This window comes from Camarhynchus parvulus, chromosome 9 (genome assembly GCF_901933205.1).
Source record: "Camarhynchus parvulus chromosome 9, STF_HiC, whole genome shotgun sequence".
NCBI classification, from domain to species: domain Eukaryota; kingdom Metazoa; phylum Chordata; class Aves; order Passeriformes; family Thraupidae; genus Camarhynchus; species Camarhynchus parvulus.
In genome coordinates this window covers 8647795-8670559 of record NC_044579.1, presented here as the reverse complement: position 1 = coordinate 8670559, position 22765 = coordinate 8647795, and the positions used below count along the sequence as shown (strand labels likewise).

Below are 22765 nucleotides of genomic sequence, written 5' to 3'. Positions count from 1 at the left end.
CCCAGAACTCGGGGTAATCAATCACACACCCTCTACTGCTGCCTTCCTAAATGGGAAAGGGCAGAAATCAAAGTTATCAGCTTTGTACAAGCGCTTGTTTCTCTGCGTGGCAACAGCAGGAGTCAGCAAGCTGGAAGGAAGGAGGTGTGTGCAAGTAACTGTGATTTGCTCTCCCATCAGCCCAAGAGAAGTTCAGTCTCTGTCCCACGTAATGAAACTTCTGTAACTTATTTTCACTCTAATTTTCACTGTTATGCTTTGCCTACCTCACTGCCTGATGAGGCTCCAAGGCACATATTTTGGACAAGACAGGAACATTTCTCACATGGTTGTGGGTTTAATGAATCCATAGTGGTATATTCTGAAAGCCTCCCAAGTCTTACACTAACAACTGCAGCATCTGCACCAAATTCCAGCTCAGTTTCCACTGTATCATCACACCAGAGGCACAAACTGTGGCCTCAGCACATTGTGGCTGCAGTTACTGGCTCAGCCAAGGGTTAAACAAATCACAATATCACCCTCCACCGACCTGAATCTAAAGAAAACCTTTGTGTAATCACTTATATATAGTAAAACATATGCTACAGTTGCAGGAAAAAATAACAAGATCGCACTCAGGCTCTTTGGTTGCTGCGTACAGCACTCTGCACTTTCTCAGCATTCTTTTCAAGCACCTTCAAAAAGACATTTTGCCTTTAAAATAAATCCTCTTGTAACTAAGAAAAACATTTTTCCTGCCATTTTTGCTGTCCACATCCTCCTTTAATAAATCAAATGTCCTGCTTTTATCCTTCTGACACCTTCTCACACTCATACCAGTTGCCTTTTGAAAAAAATTGGCTCCCTCCAATTTTGTTTCCAGTGATGCACTAAGCCTGACATGGCTTTCAGCTACAGGTGGTGGGCAAAGCACAGCCCCAGCAACCTCAGGATCTGACCCTGCACAACCTTCACCACAGATAAGGGTGAAATGTCCTCAGGTGTTCAAGCCAGGACAATTTTAGGGCCTGATTACACCAATCTAACTGCACATTAAATAACTCCACAGTAATTTTAAAAGAATCCTACCTATGCTTTGGTTGAAGTCCCAAGCAAGTGCAGTGCGTCCACTCATCAGACAGATGAGGAAGAACACATTCTCTTGAAGAGGCTCTAAGCTTTTAATAATGTATCAGGATCAGCTGCACTCACAGTGATTGGACAGAATAAGCAAAACTGATGTAATGAAAATTCCAGAGAACAATATGTTAACCAGTTATCCCAGGCAAATCTCTCTCCTTTTGCACACCTGCTGGTCTTGGGCCTCAGCCTTTGCTGTAAGATCTGCTGGTTTTGGCTGGGCTAGAGTGAATTTTCTCCACAGTAGCTGGTAGCAGGCTGTGTTTGGGGTTGGTGATCAAAACAGTGTTGATAATTCAGGGATGTTGTATAGCTGTTGCTGGGCAGGGCTTGCATAGAGCCAAGGACATTTCTCTTCCCCATCTGACCAGCAAGGAGGCTGAGGGTGCTCAAGGAGATGTGGACACAGCAGGGACAGCTGACCCAACTGACCACAGAGATATTCCAGACCATTTGGCATTAAAAAAGCTGGAGAGAAAGGAAGGGAAATTCAAAATTATGGTGCTTATTTTCCCAAGTCACCATTACACAAAACGGAGCCCTGCTTTCTTGGAGATAGCTGCCCATGGGAAGTGGGGAATTAATACCTTGTATTGCTTCTGCTTTCCCTATTAAACTGTCTTGATCTCAACTCTCAGGTTTTCTAGCTTTCACCTTTTCAATTCTCTCCTCCATCCCACAGGAATGTGTGGGGCTTAGTTACCAGCTGATATTACACCAGAACAGAAGCATGTGCTATCTCCATGCTATTTTGGGTAGGATCTCTTTAAAGAAGGCCTCTGTCCCAATCCCAGTGTCTTATTCTATTTCTCATAGGATGAAGTCTTCTCTGGATATCATACTATAAATTCTAAAGCAGAATCCAACTCCTGAACATTCCAATCCTCAACCTCCTGCAGAATGCTCCAACAACACAGATATTTCAGTCAGATTCATAAATATTAATGTTTCTTCCTTCCACTTCAGTGACAGGGCCCTTGGCCAGCCTCAGCTTGCTCCTGTGGTTGAGGATGAAAGTCAGTTCAAAAATTACAGCTGCCCCTGTGAGCAGCAGTACTTCAGTACACCTGTGAGACAAGTGCCAAATGAAGCGCAGAAGTGATCACAACAGAAAGAACATTTCCTTCTGTCAAGTCTCTGTCTTTAATTCCAAAGTAACAGTGCTGCAGCCAAGGTTTAACAAAATGGTTGAGCTAATCCTTGCTATTCACAGGTGACTGTTCACCTGCTCCATCACAGACCCTTGTCTGACACCTTGCTGAGCTGCTTCAGCTGGCCAAAGCTGCAGCAAAGACTCAGCTCTTTAGGAGAGTGTAACTGGGAAGCAGCAGTTTGGAGCAGTGATCGCTGAGCAGCTCCCTCTCACACCTATGCTACTGTTAGAGCCAGCACCTACTGAAAAGAGCAGCCTCACTTCACCTCCCTTCCTGTGGGTGGTGCCTTCCTGTCCCCTCCTTTGTACAGCTTTCCTGCTTTCAGCAACTTAGCTTTCTGAACTGGACCACACAAGAGCCACTGCTGGCATCGGGAAGGGAAGAGGAAGTCCCAGCCTGGAAGAAGAAGGAGGATAAGATCAGGATGGCTCCCCTTTTACCTAGACTGCCATTAGCTCAGCCTTAGCTGCCAAGTGAAGCCACACACCGACCCCAGAAGCACGCAGAACCAGGTACATTAGCCCATTTCCTTCAAGGGAAATATTGAAGTCCATGGGGTAAACTCCAGGCCTGTGAGCAGGGTAAGGTCTGTGCTAGTTAATTCTTGCTTTGGACAAGAGTTAAGAACAACCACAACAATGCTTTTTGTGCTACTTCAAGCTACAGTGCAAGCTCTGTTAATGCCACAATCTGCCTGTGGTACTGGTAGGTAGAAATGCTTCTTTCAGTGACTTTGCAAGTCATGTCACTCTAGAAACAGTAGTGCTTTCAGGTAAAGAAAATGGAAAATCTGAGCCTAAGGTCTTCCACCTGACCTCAGCCCTTCTACTTGGCTTGAATACTTGCACTATAAATTATTACTCCCTGTACTACTCAACATACATGTATTGCAAGCTACCCCCATGCTGGAGGGCACAAAAATCACCCACTACACTTTTAAAGAAACACCTTTACTCTGAAGGAAGAAAGATCATCATGATACATGACAAGAGGGAAAAAAAAAAAAAAACAAAAGCCTGCAAAACTGCTCCCCAAGGCTCAAAAAGGTGCAAAGTTCTTTATGTGCCCAAAACAAACCACTTAAGCCAATAAAATTTACAAAACCCAAAATAGTTTTATTTACTTTTCAGATTTCTGCCTCAATGAGACATTTTGCAAACATGCTAAGGCTACAAAATGTCCAAGTTGACAAAGACATGCAACGCTGACCATTCAATAAGTCACAGCTATCACAGGAACAACTGTGTCCCCCAGGGCACAGGTCCCAAAAACAGGGATGGTGTACAGTGATCATGGCAACACACTACGCAGGACCCAGTAACCTGAGGTAGGTCATTTACAGTAAGAAAACCATGTCCTACACCAGTGTTACATCCTGATCAACAGGAACCCCTCAAAGGTTCCAGAAGACGTGGGGTCGAGGACTGCTTCCTTAACAAGTGTGCAAGAAAGAAACAGGAAATATCCATGTTGATTAATCTTAGTTTAAGTGAGCAGAACAAAGAGTTAGTGTTACCCATGCCAGCGAAAGCCAACCTAAACCTCTGAGGAGTGGTAGCAGCTTCAAGATAAAGAGTCAGCTGAAGCAACTCTGAAAAGGCTTTCCTGCCAGCATACAGGGCACAATTTGAACCTTATGATTAATTTGTTACAGATCATTCCACAAACAGTAAGATTTTGGTTTCGTTAGATCAGCGAAGCAGGAAGAGCTTGGGTTTGCTTGCATTAAAATAAACTCTGCTGATACAGTAAGAAATACTGTGTCAGGACACTGAGAAAATACAAGGCCTTAATGTGACCCAGGAGTGGTTCTCCATTCAGATCACTAAAAACCCTGCTTTGGAAAAGCATCATGGGAAGCAGCAGCCGCTGCCGTGGTGAACATTAGCGATGGCCCAACTAGCTCTGATAAATTACAATGCAATAGTTACACCACAGAGCTCTTCTCTGCTGCGCTAGACAAAGATGTGACAATAAAGGACACTATTGCAAAGCTTCACTTCCACTCAGACACGCAGAAAATCCGGCACTAGGAAAAGACGAACTGTAAAAGACAAAACCTTGTCTGATACTGTCTGATAAAGCCAGATCTCTGGTACCATAAACTGTACAAAAATGATAGAAAAGAATATGCACTGTTATTAATACAGTGCTTATTTTAATATAAAATAAACAGCTTACATTTCCACTGTAAATATAGGCTATATACAGAATTATGTATAGATATAGCTACATGTATAAAGCTTCATTATAGGCCTCTGATACATTTATAACTATGGCTCCCTGAGCCATTTGTAGAGTGCATTTAATAACAAAAAATTAGTAGTATGGAATAAATACATAATAAAAACATGAGTTCTTCTGACATGGTTCTAAAAACTCTCTGGCTTGACACATTGTGCTAAAAATTAAAAGATGAAAAGACAATAATCTGCAAGGAGGAGGAAGAGCTGGCCTGCCACAGGCAGGGAGCGTAGCTCTCCAAAATTAAAGTGACTTTGCCCTGAATTTCAGCCCTTGACAGCAACCTTGTTCTCCGCAGCAGCAAACATAGCATAGAAGCGCGAGTTCTCGTTGGCCAGAAGGGCAGTCGGGGTGTCAAATTCCACTACCTGAAACCAAACAAGGCAGGTAAAGTATGTCAGTAAAATTCAGCAGAGAATTGACTTCCACCCCTTGGACTTGTGATGTGATGGTAAAGAGTGGAAAACGCAGCATTCATCTTTAGGTGACACACCAGGCAGTGAAATTACCTGCATTTATGGATACTGTAACCTGGAATGCTTCAAACTGGCTCAAAAACTGGAACTAGCTCAGAGGAAGCAACCTCTGGTGGCTCTGTCAGAGGCAGATGCTATGGGGTTTTGCCTTCTCTACCTTGCCCAATGTTCTTGCATTTAACTGTTTATGGCTCCCAAATGGAAGCCTGAAAAATAGGTAAAGTATCTGCCATAGGTGTGCTTGATGGCGCAGGGCCTTATGAAAGTAATGGGAAACTGCCACTAAGCCCCAGCAGAGATGTTTATGTTATTACCAGTCATGGAATTAACCTACAAAGGAAGCCTCAAAGATATTTTTAAAGACAGATGGTTATTTTACGGTACTTTCTTGGTGTGAAAATAATTTGTCATCTTTGATCTTGTCACAGGCAGCAACTGATTCTACTGGACAATTATTACCAAGGATATGAATGAACAGAAGATTTTTCTGCCCTGCAGTGCAGCTGTTCCCTCAGTTCAGTCTGCACACGTGGCACCAGCAGACTGGGGGCAGACACCTCTCTGCTCACCTGTCCCTGTGTTAGCACCATGATCCGGTCACAGCCCAGCACCGTGTGCAGGCGATGAGCAATTGTCAGCATAGTGCAGTCTGCAAACGCCTCTCTGATGGTCTCCTGGATCAGCAAGTCTGTCTCTGTGTCCATAGCAGCTGTTGCTTCATCCAGGATCAGTATCTGAAAGCAGCACAGAACTCTGGCTGTTACCCATGGTCACACCTTCCCTCTCTGAATATAAAAAATACATGGGTGGGCACAATGGCCACAGCCAAGTGTTGTCACAACTGGCAATGCTTACAGAGTTGTGGGTACAAAAGCAGGTTTCACAGTACCCTTTCAGTTTCCTCTATGTAATTGCCTTCAACAAAGCCTATGGATGACACATTTTATTGTCATCCTAGAGCTACATGTGGTTTATGACCTGGACCTAAAGTTTCCACTGCTTTCAATTTTATATTCCATAGATGAATCTCCAACAGAATTTTTACCAGTAAATTGATTTGACACATCCCTGGTGGTGACATTCCTGGAATGAGTCAATACTGACTAGGCTTAATAGCTTTCTTACACTGGGTAAAAAGTCTCTTCTCCTCAGACATAAACTGATTTGGACTGATTTCTTGTCAAAGCTGAACTGGACATGCTTTGTGCAGGTACTGCAGAGACAGTAGTGACTTCTGCTGAGTAGTCTGACATTAAAAACAGACGCAGAGTGAACTTTAAAATATTATGATATGTCACATTTCAGAAAAAAGGTTGTTAAAACCAGAATCCTGATCAATCTCAATCCAAAAGTATTTTTTCACTGCAATTGTTTGTTTTTCATTCCTGCAAAATCTTTCACTTGGCTGGCATAGCACAGTCCCAAACTCCACTTGGAGACCACATTTAAGTGGAGCACCATGTAGAAGAAAAACACTTGGCTCATATTCACAAAAAAGTGGGAAAAGGGAAGAATCTGATGCTCCCCAGTAACAGGACACTGAAGAAATGATTGTCTGACACACTATGTTGGCACTTACTAGCAATGCCTTTCCAATGGCAGGACATGGCAGGAGCTGGCTACAGACACCTTCCTGTTTGTTTTAACCTTACACCTCTCTGGGTTGCAATAATCATTGGTGTGATTCCTTTGACAGACAGAAAGAATCTAACACAAAAAAAGGCTTGTTCTGTCCTATAATTCTGGTATCTCTATTTCTCTCCTGCTGTGCTCACCTTGCAACGACGCAGCAGAGCTCTAGCTATACACAGTAATTGTCTCTCTCCAACAGAAAAGTTCTCCCCATTTTCCATCACTTCTGAATCAAGCTTCATAGGTAGCTGTGCAACCTATGTGGGAAAAAGGAGGCAAAAATCTTACAGCACGGCACAAAATCTTATAAACACAAACAGATCTCCTGACAATCTTTGTCACCAGCAGAAGAATTCCCTGCAGGAATTCCTGCAGCCATACCTGCCATCTGGCTTACATGAAAAAGAACTGGAAATGTCATGGCAGCAAGACTAATTTGCAGAGGGCCTTGCAAAGGGCAGGTTTTAAGTTCAGTATAAATTTGCACATGTGACACGTACAGTCACAAATGGAAATGTAGAATGCACACCTCAGGCACGTACAAGAAAACATCACTTGAAATGTTTTAACACCCTAAGAATCCCCGTGATGAAGCACCACTCTGCTATTCTATATACTTAAAAAACACAGAATATGGCATGTCCCTTAAAAAACCAAAAATAGCAGTCTGATAAAATAATGGGAAAAAAAAATTGGTCAAATAAAGCGTAGAGAACAAGGGGGAAAAGGTAGAGAGAAAGCTTAGATATAGACCTCTAAAGTAGCTACTAACAGATTATGTTGCTTTTTTAGTCAAATGCAAGCATCCTTTTCCCAGGGCACCTAATACTTACACACTCCTTCATGTGAGTCCTTTCCAAAGCAGCCCAGATTTGTTCCTCACTGTACTGATTGAAAGGATCCAAGTTTGATCTGGAAGGGGAAGCAGAAAACAAGCAGAATTTTAACTCAGCAATGAATGGCAAACCAACAGTGTGCTAATTCATCCAGACAGGTGATTCCCATCTGGCCCTCCACTAACAGTTTCCTTGCCAGGAAAATCAGATGTTCTCAGCACACTGAGGTTAGAAGAGCCAAAAAACAGGAGTAGAGATGGAAGACAAAGATACTAAACTTCAATCACATATAAAGGGAAGCAAGACTTCCATACAGGATGATCACACCCAGTACTGATGGTGGGCCAGCTAAACTCATTCATCTGTGGTTTTTTTGTTTCAAAACTAGAACAGAAGCTAGGATGCCTGAGAGCTACCATCTCACCAGGCCCCTATTGCATTTCAGGTACAAGCAGAAAGACTGCTCAGTCCCTTCTTGCCTTCTTATGGCCTCACTAACCTCACAGTGCCACTGAAGAGCACAGGTTCCTGAGGGATTATGGAGAGTTTGCTCCGAAGATCTGCCAAGCCAATGTCATTTATTTTCACTCCATCAATTTTAATGCAGCCTCCAGACAATTCAACGAGACGAAAGAGTGCCATTCCAAGGGAAGACTTCCCTAAAAATGAGACAGGAAAAACATGACTGCTGTTTCTACAGAATCATAATGGTTTTTCAGATGAGAAAGCATTTCAAAAGCTGTCCACATCTAAGAAAAGTTTTAAAATACCAAAAAGTCCTGGCAAGCAATGCTCTGGTAAGTTCTGAGGTTCAGCATTTAAATTTCTGAGCAATTGTGGGGGCATCTCCTAATCTCTACTCAATAAAGCCATGCCTGGAGTACTGCCCCAACCCCACTGCCAAAATCCTGCCATGAAAACCCAATAGAGCAATATAAATTACTTATTTACAAACTCATTTTGAGGTTGATTTAAGTCATCTCACAAACAGGGGTTTGGATTCTTCATAGTACAGAGTTCTGAGATGGCTCAGAGCCAAACCTGTCTGCAGCATCAGTACAGAATCCTTCAAGACAGTCAGAGAAGCTGCAGTGAGCACATTGTAGGCACCAATCTGTGCTGGTCAGTGGTTTGGGGAGTTACATATGATCAACATACTGGCTCAAGCATAGTAGGATATCCCTGTGCTTTAAATGGAAACTTGTTTTCACTATTGTTAACAGGGATCTTGCTTATGTACAGACATGAATGGAAACCTCCACTGACAGAGTGCTCAGCCCCTCCTGTGCAACCAACTTACTCAAACACAGGAGAACCAATATGACTGCCCCAATCCATTCTGTGCAAGTAATAATTTAACTCTGCTTAGTGTTTTTCCTTACCTGAGCCTGTCCTCCCCACAATGCCAATCTTTTCCTTGGGTTTGATGGTAAAGGACACTTTTTTAAGTACTAGAGGGAGGTTCTCTCGGTACCGCATCTCTGCATTTTCAAAAACAACTTCACCTTCCTGTGGCCAGTCCAGAGGAGGAGCTTTGTTCTTAATTCGAGCAGGAGCTTCCAGGGAAAGCGTCTTTTAACAAAAATACAGAAATTCAGTTTCCAGTAAACAAAGCACCAAAGGAAAATTATCAGCTGCAGCTTTCAGCAGTTCTTCCCTGCAGACTCAGCCCAGATCATTGATGGCAATTTCATGATGAGCTGTTTGGCTGGATGTGGGCCCAGTGGTCCAGAAGTTTGCTGTATTACACTGACCACACTGTTAATTCCCCTCCTGTTGCCTCAGTAATGACATCAGTCCTTCTATACAACAGTGGTTTTCATCAATGGAATTCAAAATGTATTTTAGGCCTATTATTCATCAGCACAATCCTATTGAGTTTCATGGCATTACAAAGACTGGATGCAAAATCTGGTGCATTTCTATGCTTCATTTGCTATGCCATACCAGGATCACCACTGTTGATTTTGACACAGAAGAGAATGTCCAAGTAACACATTAAATGCCACCCTCTTCCTTCTCCTCCTCATGTTCCCCTGTCCTGCTGAATCACTGAGTCAGTCCCTTCCAGCCTGCTCACTTTTGCTATTTCACTTTGCCCCTTACAGAGCAGTTCACAGATTAAACAGAAAAGCAGAACCTCTGAAGCCAAACACAAAGCTTTATAGCATGTTTACAGTGAAGTCAAGGTCACTTTCCCATACTTGGCACAAACACCCTCAAAGAATGGCAGCAATCCCATCATGGGATTCACCTCATGTAACTGAATCAGGCCATGACAACTGCTTTATAGTCTCTACAAAGAGAGATCTCTACAAATGCTATAAAACAGCATTTCTGGAGTGTGATTTTTCTCATTCTAATATAAATGCTTGGAACAGGTAATAAATTGCCCTCTAGAGACACCCATTTCCTACACTGACCATAGAGAGATCCCACAGGGATGGCAGCTGTGGGCATCTGCAACATCCGGTTAGAGGCAGATTAATTGTACACCAGGGATTTGAGAGAAAAACAGCCATCTGCTATGATAGTGCTCCCATTCTTTGAGCTTGGTGCTCAAAACAGCAACCTTGAGCCCCCACTGAAAAAAGCCAAGCCTGGGCCTTGGTAAGACCCAGGAACTGAATGGTGTTTCACTGGCCACCCACCCTTCATTTCAGCTTCAAAGTAGTTTTAAAGTTTCATAAAAGAGTGTCTAGAAATCAACATTTTTTAAAAATCACAGATAGTGTTGCTTGATAGTGATATAGAATGAGAGACATAATTTTTTAAAAAACCCAAACAACAGCCTACAACTGTAGGTTTTGCCACTAAGGGTCTGACTGATAAACCCATCTCAGCCCAATGAGAGATACAATATTTGGCACTACTGTCAATTTGTGTGGTTACCAAGTCTTCCATATGCAAAAATTTTCTACTTAGATGCCTCCAGAGGATTTATTTAACTGGAGGAGTGGACAGGTTTGGGGCTTTTGTCTTCTCTGGTTTTTAACTTGTAGATTAAATCCACACACTTTAAAAAAGCCACAAATATCAACTACTAAATAGCTCAGATTTACCAAATAAATAAATGCATCTCCCTCTGAGGTTCACAGGAAACATTAAACGGAAGAGCCTTTCACCTCACACACCAGACCCAGTAGGAGACTTTCTCCTGGCTATGCTGACCCATGCCCAGTTCTGCACACACAAATCCCAGTTACAAAGAAAGGGTTACAAATATTCAGAGCAGCCTGCTAAGCATTTAGCCTGACACATTTATCATGTTCAGCTGAGCACATTTCTCATGTTTGCAGTAAGAGCATTCCCTTGACTTTTCAAGCATACAGAAATATGTTACATAAGACAGCTGTGGAAAAGTAGGCTTATTAGGCTGAAGTGGAATTACTTATAGATAAAGTAAAAAACAGTTATCTGTGTTTAAATGAAGGAATTCCATTAGGTTTGGAATGAAGGATGTCAGAATACCATCCTTTTGCTGTAAAATAATGTTTTGAATCCCTAAGTTACCCCTTTCACACACTCCATTCTTTACTGTGAGCACCAGCAAACTTCCAATAGCTTATGTAAACCAGCAATGCCTCCAAGTTTAGTTACCTACCAGCTCTGGGGCCATTCAGCCCCCCAGTGCTTGCTGATACATGTGCTTCACAAAACAAACTCACTCTGCAGTGCTACAGCACAGGCTTTAGTGCCTTTCCAAGATCAGGAATGTACATTCTGCACTAGGGCAGACTATGGCTGAGGCCAGCAACGTAACAAACAACACAAAATTTCACAACAGGCAGCTGAATGCAGTCCTACCTTGATATAGTGGTCAATCCTCTCCACTGAGGTGAAACGAGCTTCTGTCTCTGAAGCCAGTCTGACTGTAAACTGGAATAACCCTGTGAGCTGAAGAGGTGAAAGAAAACAGAATTTTAGAGCTGTGACTTGTTACTGAATTAAGAGATGAATGTGACCAGCAGGATCAGGGTAGTGACTGTGCTTGGGACTGGTGAAGTCACACCTTGAACCCTGTGTTCAGTTTTGGGGCCCTCACTACAGCACAGACATTGAGGTGCTGGAATGTGTCCAGAGAAGGGCAACAGAGCTAGGGAAGGGTCTGGAGTCCTGTGAGAAGCAGCTGAGGGAGCTCAGCCTGGAGAAGAGGAGGCTCAGGCAGCTCTTATCACTCTCTACAGCTCTCTGAAACAAGGGTGGAGCCAGGTGGGGTTTGCTCTCTTCTCCCACTTAACAAGCAATAGGGCAAGAGGAAACAACTTCAGTTTGTGCCAGAGGAGGTTTAGATTGGAGGTTAGGAACATTTCTTCACAAAAAGAGCTGCCAAGCACTGAGACTACCCAGGGGAGTGGTGGAGTCACCATCCCTGGAGGTATTTAAAAGTTGTGTAGATGTGGCACATGAGGACATGGCTTAGTGGTGGGTTTGGCATTGCTGAGGTAATACTTGGACTCAATGACCTTATTGCTGTTTTCCAACCTAAAGAATTCTATGATATTTGACATTCTTGACATCAGGCACCATATAACTAAAGTCTTCAAGGCAAGTTAATTAAATAGTTCATTTTAAAATCACCATAATTTATTAATCCCTTGAGAAACCAGCAGCTTAGAAACTTTTCCCAAGAGCAACAGCTTTAAGCATGAGGTGTCTAAGCTCTATGATTTCCCCTCGGCGCCACAAGGAGGCAGAAGAGGCCAAACAGCAGCTCCAACACGAGTGCTCAGAGCCCTGCAGCTCCTCTGAGCCAGCGCTGGACGCTGTTTGCTCATTAGCAACATCCACGTTAAAAGAGAAATTAAGTATTACAGTATGTGGTCACACTCACCTGCACAGCATAGGAGATGGCCAGCCCAGCATAGGCAGGAGGGATCTGGCCATGCATCAGCACAATCATAAGGCCAGTGGTTGTGATCAGAGCAATGCTGATGATGTCCAGGCGCACAGCCAGCCAGCGCATGGCGCAGCTGAACAGGTAAAATGGGGCCTGGTTGTCATCCAGCAGCTCCTGGTACCTGAAACAAACACAGCAAAGGTTAGTGGACTCCATGAGCCTGATGTTCTACAAATATCACACCTACTTAAACTCCTGTTCCTGTATCAGGATTCAGGATGAGAAGACTCATCACCGACCAAATTTCAAACCAAAACACGATGGCAGAGTTTGCAAACTTTTCCCACCACTGCTCTTCCCAGTTTTCCCTCACCCTTCCTTCTGTTCTCCCAACTTCCTTCCCCAGAAAAGTAACTTTCAGTCATAGAACCAATGATCCATCAGACTCCAGTAATAAATCCTTCTGAATGCCAGAAGCTGCTGCATTCAGCTTTGTGCTCTACCATTCCCAGATGGATATCTAGACTGACCTGTGCAGAAATTCCTGTCCTTTGTGGTAGGCATGGATTGTGGAGAGACCCTGGATGCTAGATGTAATGTGAGACAAGAATGGTGACTGTGTGATGTTGTCCAGACGCTTGAGCTCTCGAATAAAGACTCTGGAAGGAAAGAAACACTGAGTCTCATGCAGAACCACCATATGCCAACCACTCTGTTGTACTTGAAGGTGAAAGTACCTTATCAGCCAGAGCAGCTGGTGCACTTACCTAGACACAACATGCAGAACTGTGAACAGGACAATGAGGGGCCCCACTGCCACCAGGAACCAGGGGAAAACCCCAGAAATCACCCCCACACAGAAGAACACAAGGATGACGTTCTGGATGAACATTTCCGCTTGAAACGGCAACCGAACGTCAACTGGGAAATGGAAGGAAAAGGGGAAGATCTTGAGTACAGAAAACTAAAACAACCCATAGAAATGAACTCAGTCCAGCTCTATCTCAATAACACATGGATTTCTTAGTTTACTCAAATTAAAAATGTGGACTTTCATTGGGATGTTTTTACCTTCTGATTACTGGCAGTCTAATTATGCCTGTTTGCAGAAATATCACTGATGTAACTCTGGCCTAATTATCACCTCTGCTGCACATCAGCTTCACTCCAATGTTTTAAGTTGCTCCTGCATTACCTGCAGAGAGCCCATGCGCAGCCTGGAGGTACAACAGCAGCAGCACATTTCCTTCTTCATAAGGATGCTCAGACCTGAGCTATCAGCTGCCCTCTAGAATCATAACCCAGGTATATGCCAATTCCTGCTTTGTTTATTGTGAGTGCACATTTGGCAACAGACACAGGGTACAATCACCCCAGCAGCAACAGACTGGAGAGTATTCAGGGCTTAACTGGGAGGTCTGAATGTGGGATTTACAGGGCACACAGTGAGAGATACCTTCATCCATGTCTTTGGAAAACCTGTTGAGGATCCTCCCAGTGGGTGTCGTGTCAAAGAACTTCATGGGGCTACGCAGGATCCGTCGGAAGAGCTCGTCATGGAGCCTTGAGGATGCTCTGAGAGTTCCCTGACAATGCAGAAAACATTGCAGGGTTATAAAGCAGTGCTTGCCTTCCTGCCACTCAAATATTCTGCTCTGTTTCTCTCTCCAACCATAAGAGGTTTTTTACTGCACTCTGCGCTGCCAGCCCATGGAGGAAGCTATTAATTTGGGCAGAAGTTCAGCAGAAACATGGTGCAGCCTCAAGAACTGGCTAAGGAAACATTACAATCCATGATTGACTCTGGTTCAAAAGTCTCTCAGGAATGACCAAAAGAACCACCGTGACAGAAATTTGCAGAAGCAGGAATAGGGGGGAGACAAACACCAGCACTGGCACCTACCTTTACAAAGACCACACCACGAACAGCTTTCAGGATCAACATAACTGCCATAGACAGTGCATAGATGCCAGCATAGTAATGCATGTGAGGGTTATCTTTCATACTGCTGCTTATGACAGTCTCATTTCCCACAGTGACCGTGGTGTTCTGCAGAAAATTCAAGGTTTCAGAGGTTGGTTAAGACAAGAATGAAGCATGTATACATTACATGTGGTAGAATTTAACTGCCTTGTGTCTTCTCCAACCATATTTGATATTTCTTCTTTAAACTACTTCAGTGACCATTTAATACTTCAGAAACTTTTCCCTGGCAGAGATGCTTAACTTGTTGATCTGCAGCCCTTGATCTTTTTCCTACTATATCTTCCAAAATACTACCACAATGCCTATTTCATTTGATTCCTAATCTCTCATTTCATCTCTTATTTCTTGTGTTCTTCTGAACAATGTCAGATACTGTGTGGATGCCACCACACAGCCATATTCACCTTGGACAGATCTTTATCAAACAATTATTTCTGCCACTATGCAATAAATTTTTATAGTCACACTGTTACGCATCCTCATTCTCTTTTATTTTTGCTCTTTAAGTATGTTTAAGGACCTCATTGCGGATTCCAATATTGTTGGCCATCTGCACTTCATTATTTAATCTGAGATTAGTACCTTGCTCTCTGTGCCCCCACAAAAAACTCTTGCAGTTATAGTTGGATTTTTAAATGCAACGAGACTTGCAAGCAAAGCCCTGAGAGTGGGAAAAAACCCAAACCATCCAATGAGAATCTTCAAAGCAATTTCCAAAAGTCATTTGACTCGATTTTTACATATTTTAAAAAATTATCCTGTTAAGCATAAGATCACATTTAAACAAAATACAACACTAAAGTTAGCTTGCTGGCCCCTTTCATATTTTCACTACCTTTTCTTAGAATAACCAAGAAAATGAACAAGAGGGCAGCATTAAACCACATAAGTTATTATATCTTTCTTATTACTGGAGCTCTCTTATTCTTGGAGATGAACTCCCTAGTGAGACCACCTCCCAGGGAGCCTTACAACTTATTTAAATTAGAAAGCACCATTTGGTCTCACAGGACTGCTTGGGATTAGTCTAACAGAACACCCCCAGCCCATTAGACACAAGAGTAGAAAAGCTTTTGAACTTACTCCACTGCCTTGCTTGATCCAGAAACTCAGCCACCAGTTGCTAAAGGCTGTGCTGCCCACATTGAGCACAAACAGTGCCATGATGATGAGGAATGCAAAGGGGCCTCCAGCTGCCTGAATGTAGACACCATAAACAGACCAGGGGACAGAGCCTTTGCCTTTCTCTTCCAACTGCACCAACTGGCCTGTGAACAACAGAAGATGAAGAGGGAATGAGGAAAGCTCTTCCGTGAAACTCCTATAAATTTGTGAACACTCACAAAATTAGTCTTTCAAACTGTGCAGAGTACTTTCAGAAACACACACTTTACTTCACACTTAGAACTCAGTGGTTCAAACAGTTTTTCAAGAAGTGACATTTCTTCTGCAGAATCATTTAAGTCATGGTACAGCTGAAAAAGCCTCATCAGCACAGACTTAAATGTTAGGCTGGGATCAGCCTCACTATTGCTTTTTAAACCATGAAGTTCAAAGCTAACATTAAACAGAGGTCAGACCTTCCCTTCATCCATAAATGCCAGGTCCTGCCCAGGACTGAGTGCCAAGCTGTGCACAGGGCCCTCTTAGGACAGGAGGGAAAGGTGGTGTGGGAGACAAGGCAGTACCAGCTCCTTTGTGCTAATGGCATCTGACTGAACTTAAAAACATTGTACAGGCACCCACATTTAATGAATTAATGAATGTTCTTTGCTTACTGCCTGTCTCCTATCAGCCACACTAAGTGACTAGGACTGAGACAGCTTCCAAAACCTGAGAGGTACATTTACAATATACTTTGAAGCATATGTTTTGAGCTTAGAGTACAAAATAATTACAGCCAGAAATTTGATTACATAGTTACCCTCTTCTTCCTTCTTTACAACCTTCTCCTTCTTCACAGACCCTGTTTTGGTACTTTTATCCTGGGGCCTTTTCAATGAATTGTTTGTGTTCTTCTTTATATTAATCTGCAGGAAAACAATGACACTAAACAGAGGAGTTGGCTTTGACATTTTCTAAACACAAACTTTTATTTATCTGCCACCTAAGGACAAAGGCTTTCAATAGCTCAATATTCTCCCTGATGTGAATGCTAACTTTATAGTTATTACAGATGATTGCCAACTCTGGTGAATTAAATTCTCCTTCTCTATTAATCTGAACTACTACCAACCTGTACAGGTAGAGTGCAAGGGTAATTTCCAGCATCAGTGAAATTATGACTGTACATGGTAGAGGAATGATATCCCCGCTACTGCAAGAAAGATATGATCTCCCTATCCCTTGTAAAAATAACTCACATTTTTTTAAAGACACTTTTTTCCCCCAAGCACCCTAGCACTTAGAGACATTTCATGAGAGCTTTCTTAAGAAAAGTCAGGTTAACTTGATCTTCCAGAAATCCAACATCCAAACACTGAAGTGACACATAAGCACTGCTCTCAACCCAGCCATCTTTCCATAACTGGGAGTTACTGCCTGTTCAGAGTCAGCCTACAGGGACTGAAACCCCTTGCACACCATGTTCAGGATTGCCTTCCCACACTTTACACTAGATCAAACCACAGAGAACCCAACTGATGATCCAGTTATTCTTATCCCATAGGGAATGCAGTTTAATGGTCTTTCCATGAGCTAATGTTTACAGCGACATTGAAGGTCAGCCAAGCATGAAGACTGGAGAATCTCTTGTTCACTATCATTTTATTAGTCTTAAAATGGCAGAACTATTATCTTCATGCCTCAAAGGATATGCAAAGCAATGCATTATATCCTTTTGCTTCTTTCACAAATATCTCCCAGGAGAATGTGTCACCAAACTCCTTCTATATCTGTAATTCTCATAATGCTTCCTTCTCAGAAATGTTTTGTTTTGAATGTCTCATGAGTAAGGAGCCTCTCATCTCTTAAAAACAAACTGTTGATGTACTTTTAATCTTTTCTAAGAGAAAATGCGCATAAAATTTAGACAAGTTATTATAAATCAAAATGCCAAGATCCTTACTCTAGAGATTAACTTCAGGAAACAAAGAGCAGAAGGGTGGGAAAAATTAAATTGCTGGACATTTACATGTTGTTGTACTGAATGTTTCTTGTTATTTTTCTAGATTTACAATTCTTGCACCAACTGAAATACTACAGCACATATTCAAATTTGCATTTACAGACCTTTTTTCATAACAGAATTAGTGTCAAGGCAAAACATTTTTTCTCAAACTCCCCCAAAACACAGCATTTTCAGTTATGCCTCCAAAATACTGTCAAATCTAACTTTTGACAAGTTGTGTCACACCTGCTGTGTCTCAGTCACACTCCATTGAAAACATAGAAATAAGCCAGTAAGAATTTTTTCAGACAAAGTTGTTGAAGATCTGTGCTAATTCAGAGGTAAATTAAGGAGTGGAGTGTACAATAAGAGAAGAACTTCCTGCTCTGAGCATCACCAGGGGAGATCCTACAATATTTTCATTATTAACTCATGAGCTCTTTGGCAGAGTCCTTTCTAGCACACATTACCTAAAAACAAACTGTGACAAAGTGCTAATGAAGCAGAGATTATTCTATAGGAAATCTATTGGTCAGATCAACACATGAAAATGTGTGAAGCCATTTTCCACATTTCAAACAACATCACTTGGTTCACCTCAGAATAGTCAAGATTTAAAGCACTTTAAAATAAACAAGTACCTCAATATGTGGTGTTTCTCCCAGTTGTAGGCTATTAAAAATAGTTGCATAATCCCCATTTAAATTCATCAGTTCCTCATGACTGCCTCGCTCGGTAATGCAGCCTTCTTTCATGAAGATCACTTCATCACAATCAACAAGATACTGGAGAGAGTGGCAGCAAGAACAAGTCTCTATCACGATGTTCAATAACCAAACACTCCCACACAACCCTTCTCAGCAGCCTGTAGGCACTGGCACACAGCACACCTATGCCCACACAACAGACAGCTGATTTTCAGAGGTTCTCCTCTGACTAGAGTACCATGATTACTCACACTACACAAATTAAAAGTTTTTGTGTCCTATCAAAACCAATCTCTTCTGGAAGACATGACTCAGTATACTTAAACACTGCAAATACTGATAGACTAAGCACTAATATTTCTATGCACAGAAGACAGCAAAAACATGTCAGGTACATAAATTCTGATTTCCTGACAACAAATATAACTGTTTTCTGCTGCGATGAAATAGCTTTATAGCAAGTTAGCAAAAGTATTTTTGAACAGGTATTTATTTTCCTGCTAAATTTTCTTTAGTCAAGGGTTACCAGCCCCAATCAGACACCAAGCAGCACTGGTATCAATTCATTAAATTGTGCTCAGTGCATATTTGCAAACCCAGTTTATAGAGGTAAACCACACATTCTATAGACAGACAGGGTTGTCCTGTCACAGGTCAGGGCACAGAGATTTCCAGTATGAAGACAACTGATTAACAAACCATTTCAAGAAAGTTCAAGAAAGAAAGTGTGGGTGATTCAGTACCTGAAGCTGATGTGTGATGAAAAGGACAGTCTTTGACTTCAGGTGCTTCCTTATTGCACTGTTAAAAATGTGATTTCCAACGTGAGCATCTAAGGCACTAAGGGGGTCATCGAGGATGTAAATGTCCCTGTCACTGTACAGGGCTCGAGCCAGACTGATTCTCTGACGCTGGCCCCCACTCAGGTTAGCCCCTCTTTCACCAATCTGCACAGAGACACACACCCATCATTTTAGCTCTTCAGCACCATGCAACATAGATGAGCAGAATAAAGCAGACCATAATATTCCATTTTATATATTTATATAGATATACTCCCCCATAAATTTTATATTAATGCATATACGTATTCAAGTTTAAGTGTCCATTTTGTGACGTGCTACACATTCAAACTCAAGGTTAATATGCTTGAAATGTGGCAGTACTTTCTTTGCTTATTTTATATTTTATGAATTAACATAACCATTTTTTTCTTAGCTATTTTAAATCAAGTTCAGTTAGGTCCTCTTAAGGCAGCTAAGTTTATAACACAAAAAAAGAATTCCCAAACAGTCAACATCTGAGTAAAATACAGGGTACAACTCTTAACAGTCCAGGGCCCACTAAGGTCAGCTGAAGAGAATGCATTCAACAGCTTGGCTCGTATGCACCCCAGAGTGATGTACCTTCATTCCAGTTTACCCTGCCAAATCAAAACTCTTTTCTCCATCTATTAATTAGTTTAGTATAAGCAAAACATACCTCTGTCAGGTCCCCATTTGGAAGGATGGCCAGGTCAGGCCTTAGACAGCAACCATTCAGCACAGTATTGTATCTAAAGAACAAGTAGATAAATAGTTAAGAATACTGATTTTCCCCACAATTATTTAACTAGTACAGCATTATATCATTTTCTACACTAATAGCAGATATTCCATCAGCCTAAAACAAGTCATCTGTCTTGGAGTCTCAGGAGAAAACTGAGGGTAATAATTAATCACCTACTTCAAAAGCATTGTGAGGATAAAGACAATTTGTTTTCAGGGATAGTTGGCTAAGGGCCACAGGAAAGTCCCCAAGTGGAGGGGGGCCATGGAAGATGTCAGCACATTGCACACAGCAGTTGTTGCATTCGAAGATGGCAAGGCCAGGACAGCAAGACAAATACCACTTTAGAGCTGCTCACAGCAGCTGCTGGTTTTAACCAGAGGTCCAGGATGAGGCCCAGGCTCACTGCAAGGAGCAGGGCCAGGCACAATGACAGCCACCAGCCAGAGGGCCACATGCAAGAGGGGCAGAATCCTAAATGGGACTCAGAGGAGATTTAGAGACAGACTCCAGAAGGGCACAGAGGCTTTATCTGCAGTGTACTCTGCATTAAAGCTTTCCCACATTCGGGCCAAGAACCAGTGAGCTTTCATGACAATCAGCAAGCAGTCAGACAGACCTTTCTTCATCATAGTCCTTGCCAAAGAGGATGTTGTCCCGCAGGGTGGCGTTGAGGATCCAGGCCTGCTGGGCCACGTACGCGAAGGTGCCGCTCACTGCGATGCTGCCCTCCAACAGCGTCATCTGCAGTGACACCAGCTGTGAGACCATGCCACCCCATGCTCACAACACACTGCATTCTACAGAGTACAAATAAGTGAAATAGGAGATGGGAAAGAAGAGCAGAAATACTCAAAACAGGATTTCTCACCTGTCCTAAAATTGCTGAGATAAGTGAAGTTTTTCCGCTCCCCACACTGCCACAAATTCCAACAAGTTTTCCCTACATAGAGAGGAAAAAATTATGGCACTCATTTCTTAAATTCATCATCCCTTTCAGAATTCAGACTACGTTTAGTACCTCTGAGAAGACAGTTGGATATAAATGACAGCTCTTCTGAAGTGACATAACAGACAAAGCAAGAGTCAGCACCTTAACACTCAAATTGTATACAGTGAACACAATCCCACAGTGAAATAAAACTGAAATCAACTCTACAAGCAAAAATAAAGGTGTTTGAAGATCAGCCTCCTTCTTACTAGGGTTACAGGCCCAGAGGATCAATAAACCAAAAGCACCAAGGCCTGCCTGAACTGAATGCATCAAGATGCTTTGGAGAGTGATAAGGAAAGAGGAAAAGTCTGAAAGAAAAGAGAATTTAGCATATATGGGTCCAGTTGAACTCCTTGCCAATTAGATTCAATTTGCTAGAGAACATATACCAAGAAAATACTAGAATTTAGTCCCTTTGAAGAATCTCTGCAATAGAATTAGTGGGTTAATACCCATATTAAACAATTAATTTACTGAAAGTATTTTTATTCCTTTTGCAAAAAAAGTAAAGTGAACAAGAAAGGTATATAGACACTTGTGGAACACATTGCTGGCCTTCTCTTGACAGCAGATAAAGACAAAACCAGCTTTTTTTTGACTTCTGAGACAAAACCAGCCTTTACATTTTCAAGTAACTGCACTCCTATTTGAGGCAATTTTTAAACTATATGCATTCTCCCCTAGAGTTTAAAATATATGTATTTTTACTGTTTAAAATAGTTTAAACTATCCCTCTATTTGTATAACTACATAAGACAATTTAACCATTAATATCTTCATAAATATATGGATCCCATTATTACAACATCCAACTGCCAGATTGCAAAGTTTTTGTATGTGTAGATAATGTCATGTATTAAGTTCAATGCTTTTTCTTTGACACCTTACATGCTTTCACCCACCTTGGAGCAATAGCTCCAAATGCTTCTACAATTCTTGAAAACCTGCATCCACCTGTACAAAAATTCTCAAGGAAGAAAATTGCACATTTTTCAATGAAAAGCACTATTATGCTCCATTGGAACACCTAATCACCTAAAATGTTCGCCCAGAACACAGATCAAACTGCAAAATTATCAAACCACTGCAGGAACACACTATTCACCAGCAGCCCACTGGCACCTGGTGCCCTGCAGATTCTCTGAGCTCAATGGCTCACACACTCTCTTAGGAGCTGCAAACCCCTCAGCTGGATGTGGAAGCTATACAGCTTGCCCTTGTTTCACAGGCTGTTTGCAAAGATGTAGCTGCTAAAATGGCACAGCTGTTTACAGCAAGATCAGACACTGCATCCTGGATACTGCAGTTGCCATGGATATTACAGGAGTGCACAAAAGCAATATGCTCCATTTCATGCAAAATGAAACAGCACACAGCTCTGTTCCAGGGGGCAGCTATAATGAGGCCATTGAAAAGCTCAGATTTTCTCCTTTAATTTCCTCTTACCTTTTCTATCTCCAAGTCAATGTTGTACAGAGTCCTCTGAAGCCGAAGGCTGACCAGGTGGATGATTTTGTGCTCCTCTTCAGGGCTGTGATGGTCATCACTGTCCACCAGAAGATGGCCCTTCTGCTCTGCCAGCACAGCTTGCTGTCCCTCATTCTGTAGCTTCATTTTCTCTTTCTTGTTCTTGGTCACTTTCTTGTCTTTTTTCACTTTGGGGGTCAACTTTGGTGAGCTCTGGACGCTGGCGTGGGAGAAGTCCCAAGCCAAGGTAGCATTTTTCACCTCTATCGCGGTGTGAGGATTGGCTGGTTTTTTCTTTATCATATGAACCTCTTCCATTAGAAATAAACTCTGATAGGAGTTGTGAGAGAGGTGTAAAGATGAGACACCTGATCAAGACTGGGAGACAAGCCTACGGCACACTCACGCAGCAAAACACATCAGGCTATATAGTAGGAGGAAGCTGAAGAGCAAAAGGTGGCTCATTAGTGTAAACTAACTCCAGGTCTGCTAAGTGGCTGGGGCATTCCTGGATGTGGTGGAAGCAACCGGATACACTTGACTTTTCACAGAACTGCAATACTCTGGATGTGATGTGACTGGCACTTCTTCCTTTGACACTGTTTGCAGCTGCAGCTTTGTGTGTTGCAGATTAAAAACACGTGAGCAG

At 42.2% G+C, this 22765-nt stretch overlaps 1 protein-coding gene across 5 annotated transcripts in view; it reads right to left on the bottom strand.

Moving 5' to 3' along the window:
• Positions 1 to 2572: 2572 nt before the first annotated feature.
• ABCC5 (ATP binding cassette subfamily C member 5) overlaps positions 2573 to 22765 on the bottom strand; it is a 44981-nt gene continuing 24788 nt past the window's right edge. For 3 of the 5 annotated variants that reach the window (XM_030954254.1, XM_030954255.1, XM_030954258.1), the window contains 21 exons: positions 22096 to 22446; positions 20527 to 20598; positions 20275 to 20399; positions 19590 to 19662; positions 18851 to 19054; positions 18042 to 18185; positions 16216 to 16321; positions 15375 to 15559; positions 14208 to 14354; positions 13761 to 13890; positions 13072 to 13225; positions 12835 to 12963; positions 12299 to 12485; positions 11272 to 11361; positions 8847 to 9036; positions 7964 to 8123; positions 7462 to 7540; positions 6772 to 6885; positions 5566 to 5730; positions 4805 to 4888; positions 2573 to 2672 (listed from right to left, as the gene is read on the bottom strand). In XM_030954254.1, the coding sequence (XP_030810114.1) occupies positions 2598 to 2672; positions 4805 to 4888; positions 5566 to 5730; positions 6772 to 6885; positions 7462 to 7540; positions 7964 to 8123; positions 8847 to 9036; positions 11272 to 11361; positions 12299 to 12485; positions 12835 to 12963; positions 13072 to 13225; positions 13761 to 13890; positions 14208 to 14354; positions 15375 to 15559; positions 16216 to 16321; positions 18042 to 18185; positions 18851 to 19054; positions 19590 to 19662; positions 20275 to 20399; positions 20527 to 20598; positions 22096 to 22446 (2964 nt within the window). In that variant the 3' untranslated portion in view covers positions 2573 to 2597. Of the gene's footprint in view, positions 2673 to 3370; positions 4889 to 5565; positions 5731 to 6771; positions 6886 to 7461; positions 7541 to 7963; positions 8124 to 8846; positions 9037 to 11271; positions 11362 to 12298; positions 12486 to 12834; positions 12964 to 13071; positions 13226 to 13760; positions 13891 to 14207; positions 14355 to 15374; positions 15560 to 16215; positions 16322 to 18041; positions 18186 to 18850; positions 19055 to 19589; positions 19663 to 20274; positions 20400 to 20526; positions 20599 to 22095; positions 22447 to 22765 lie in introns of those variants that run through there. The other 2 variants (XM_030954256.1, XM_030954257.1) reach the window with 1 other exon arrangement.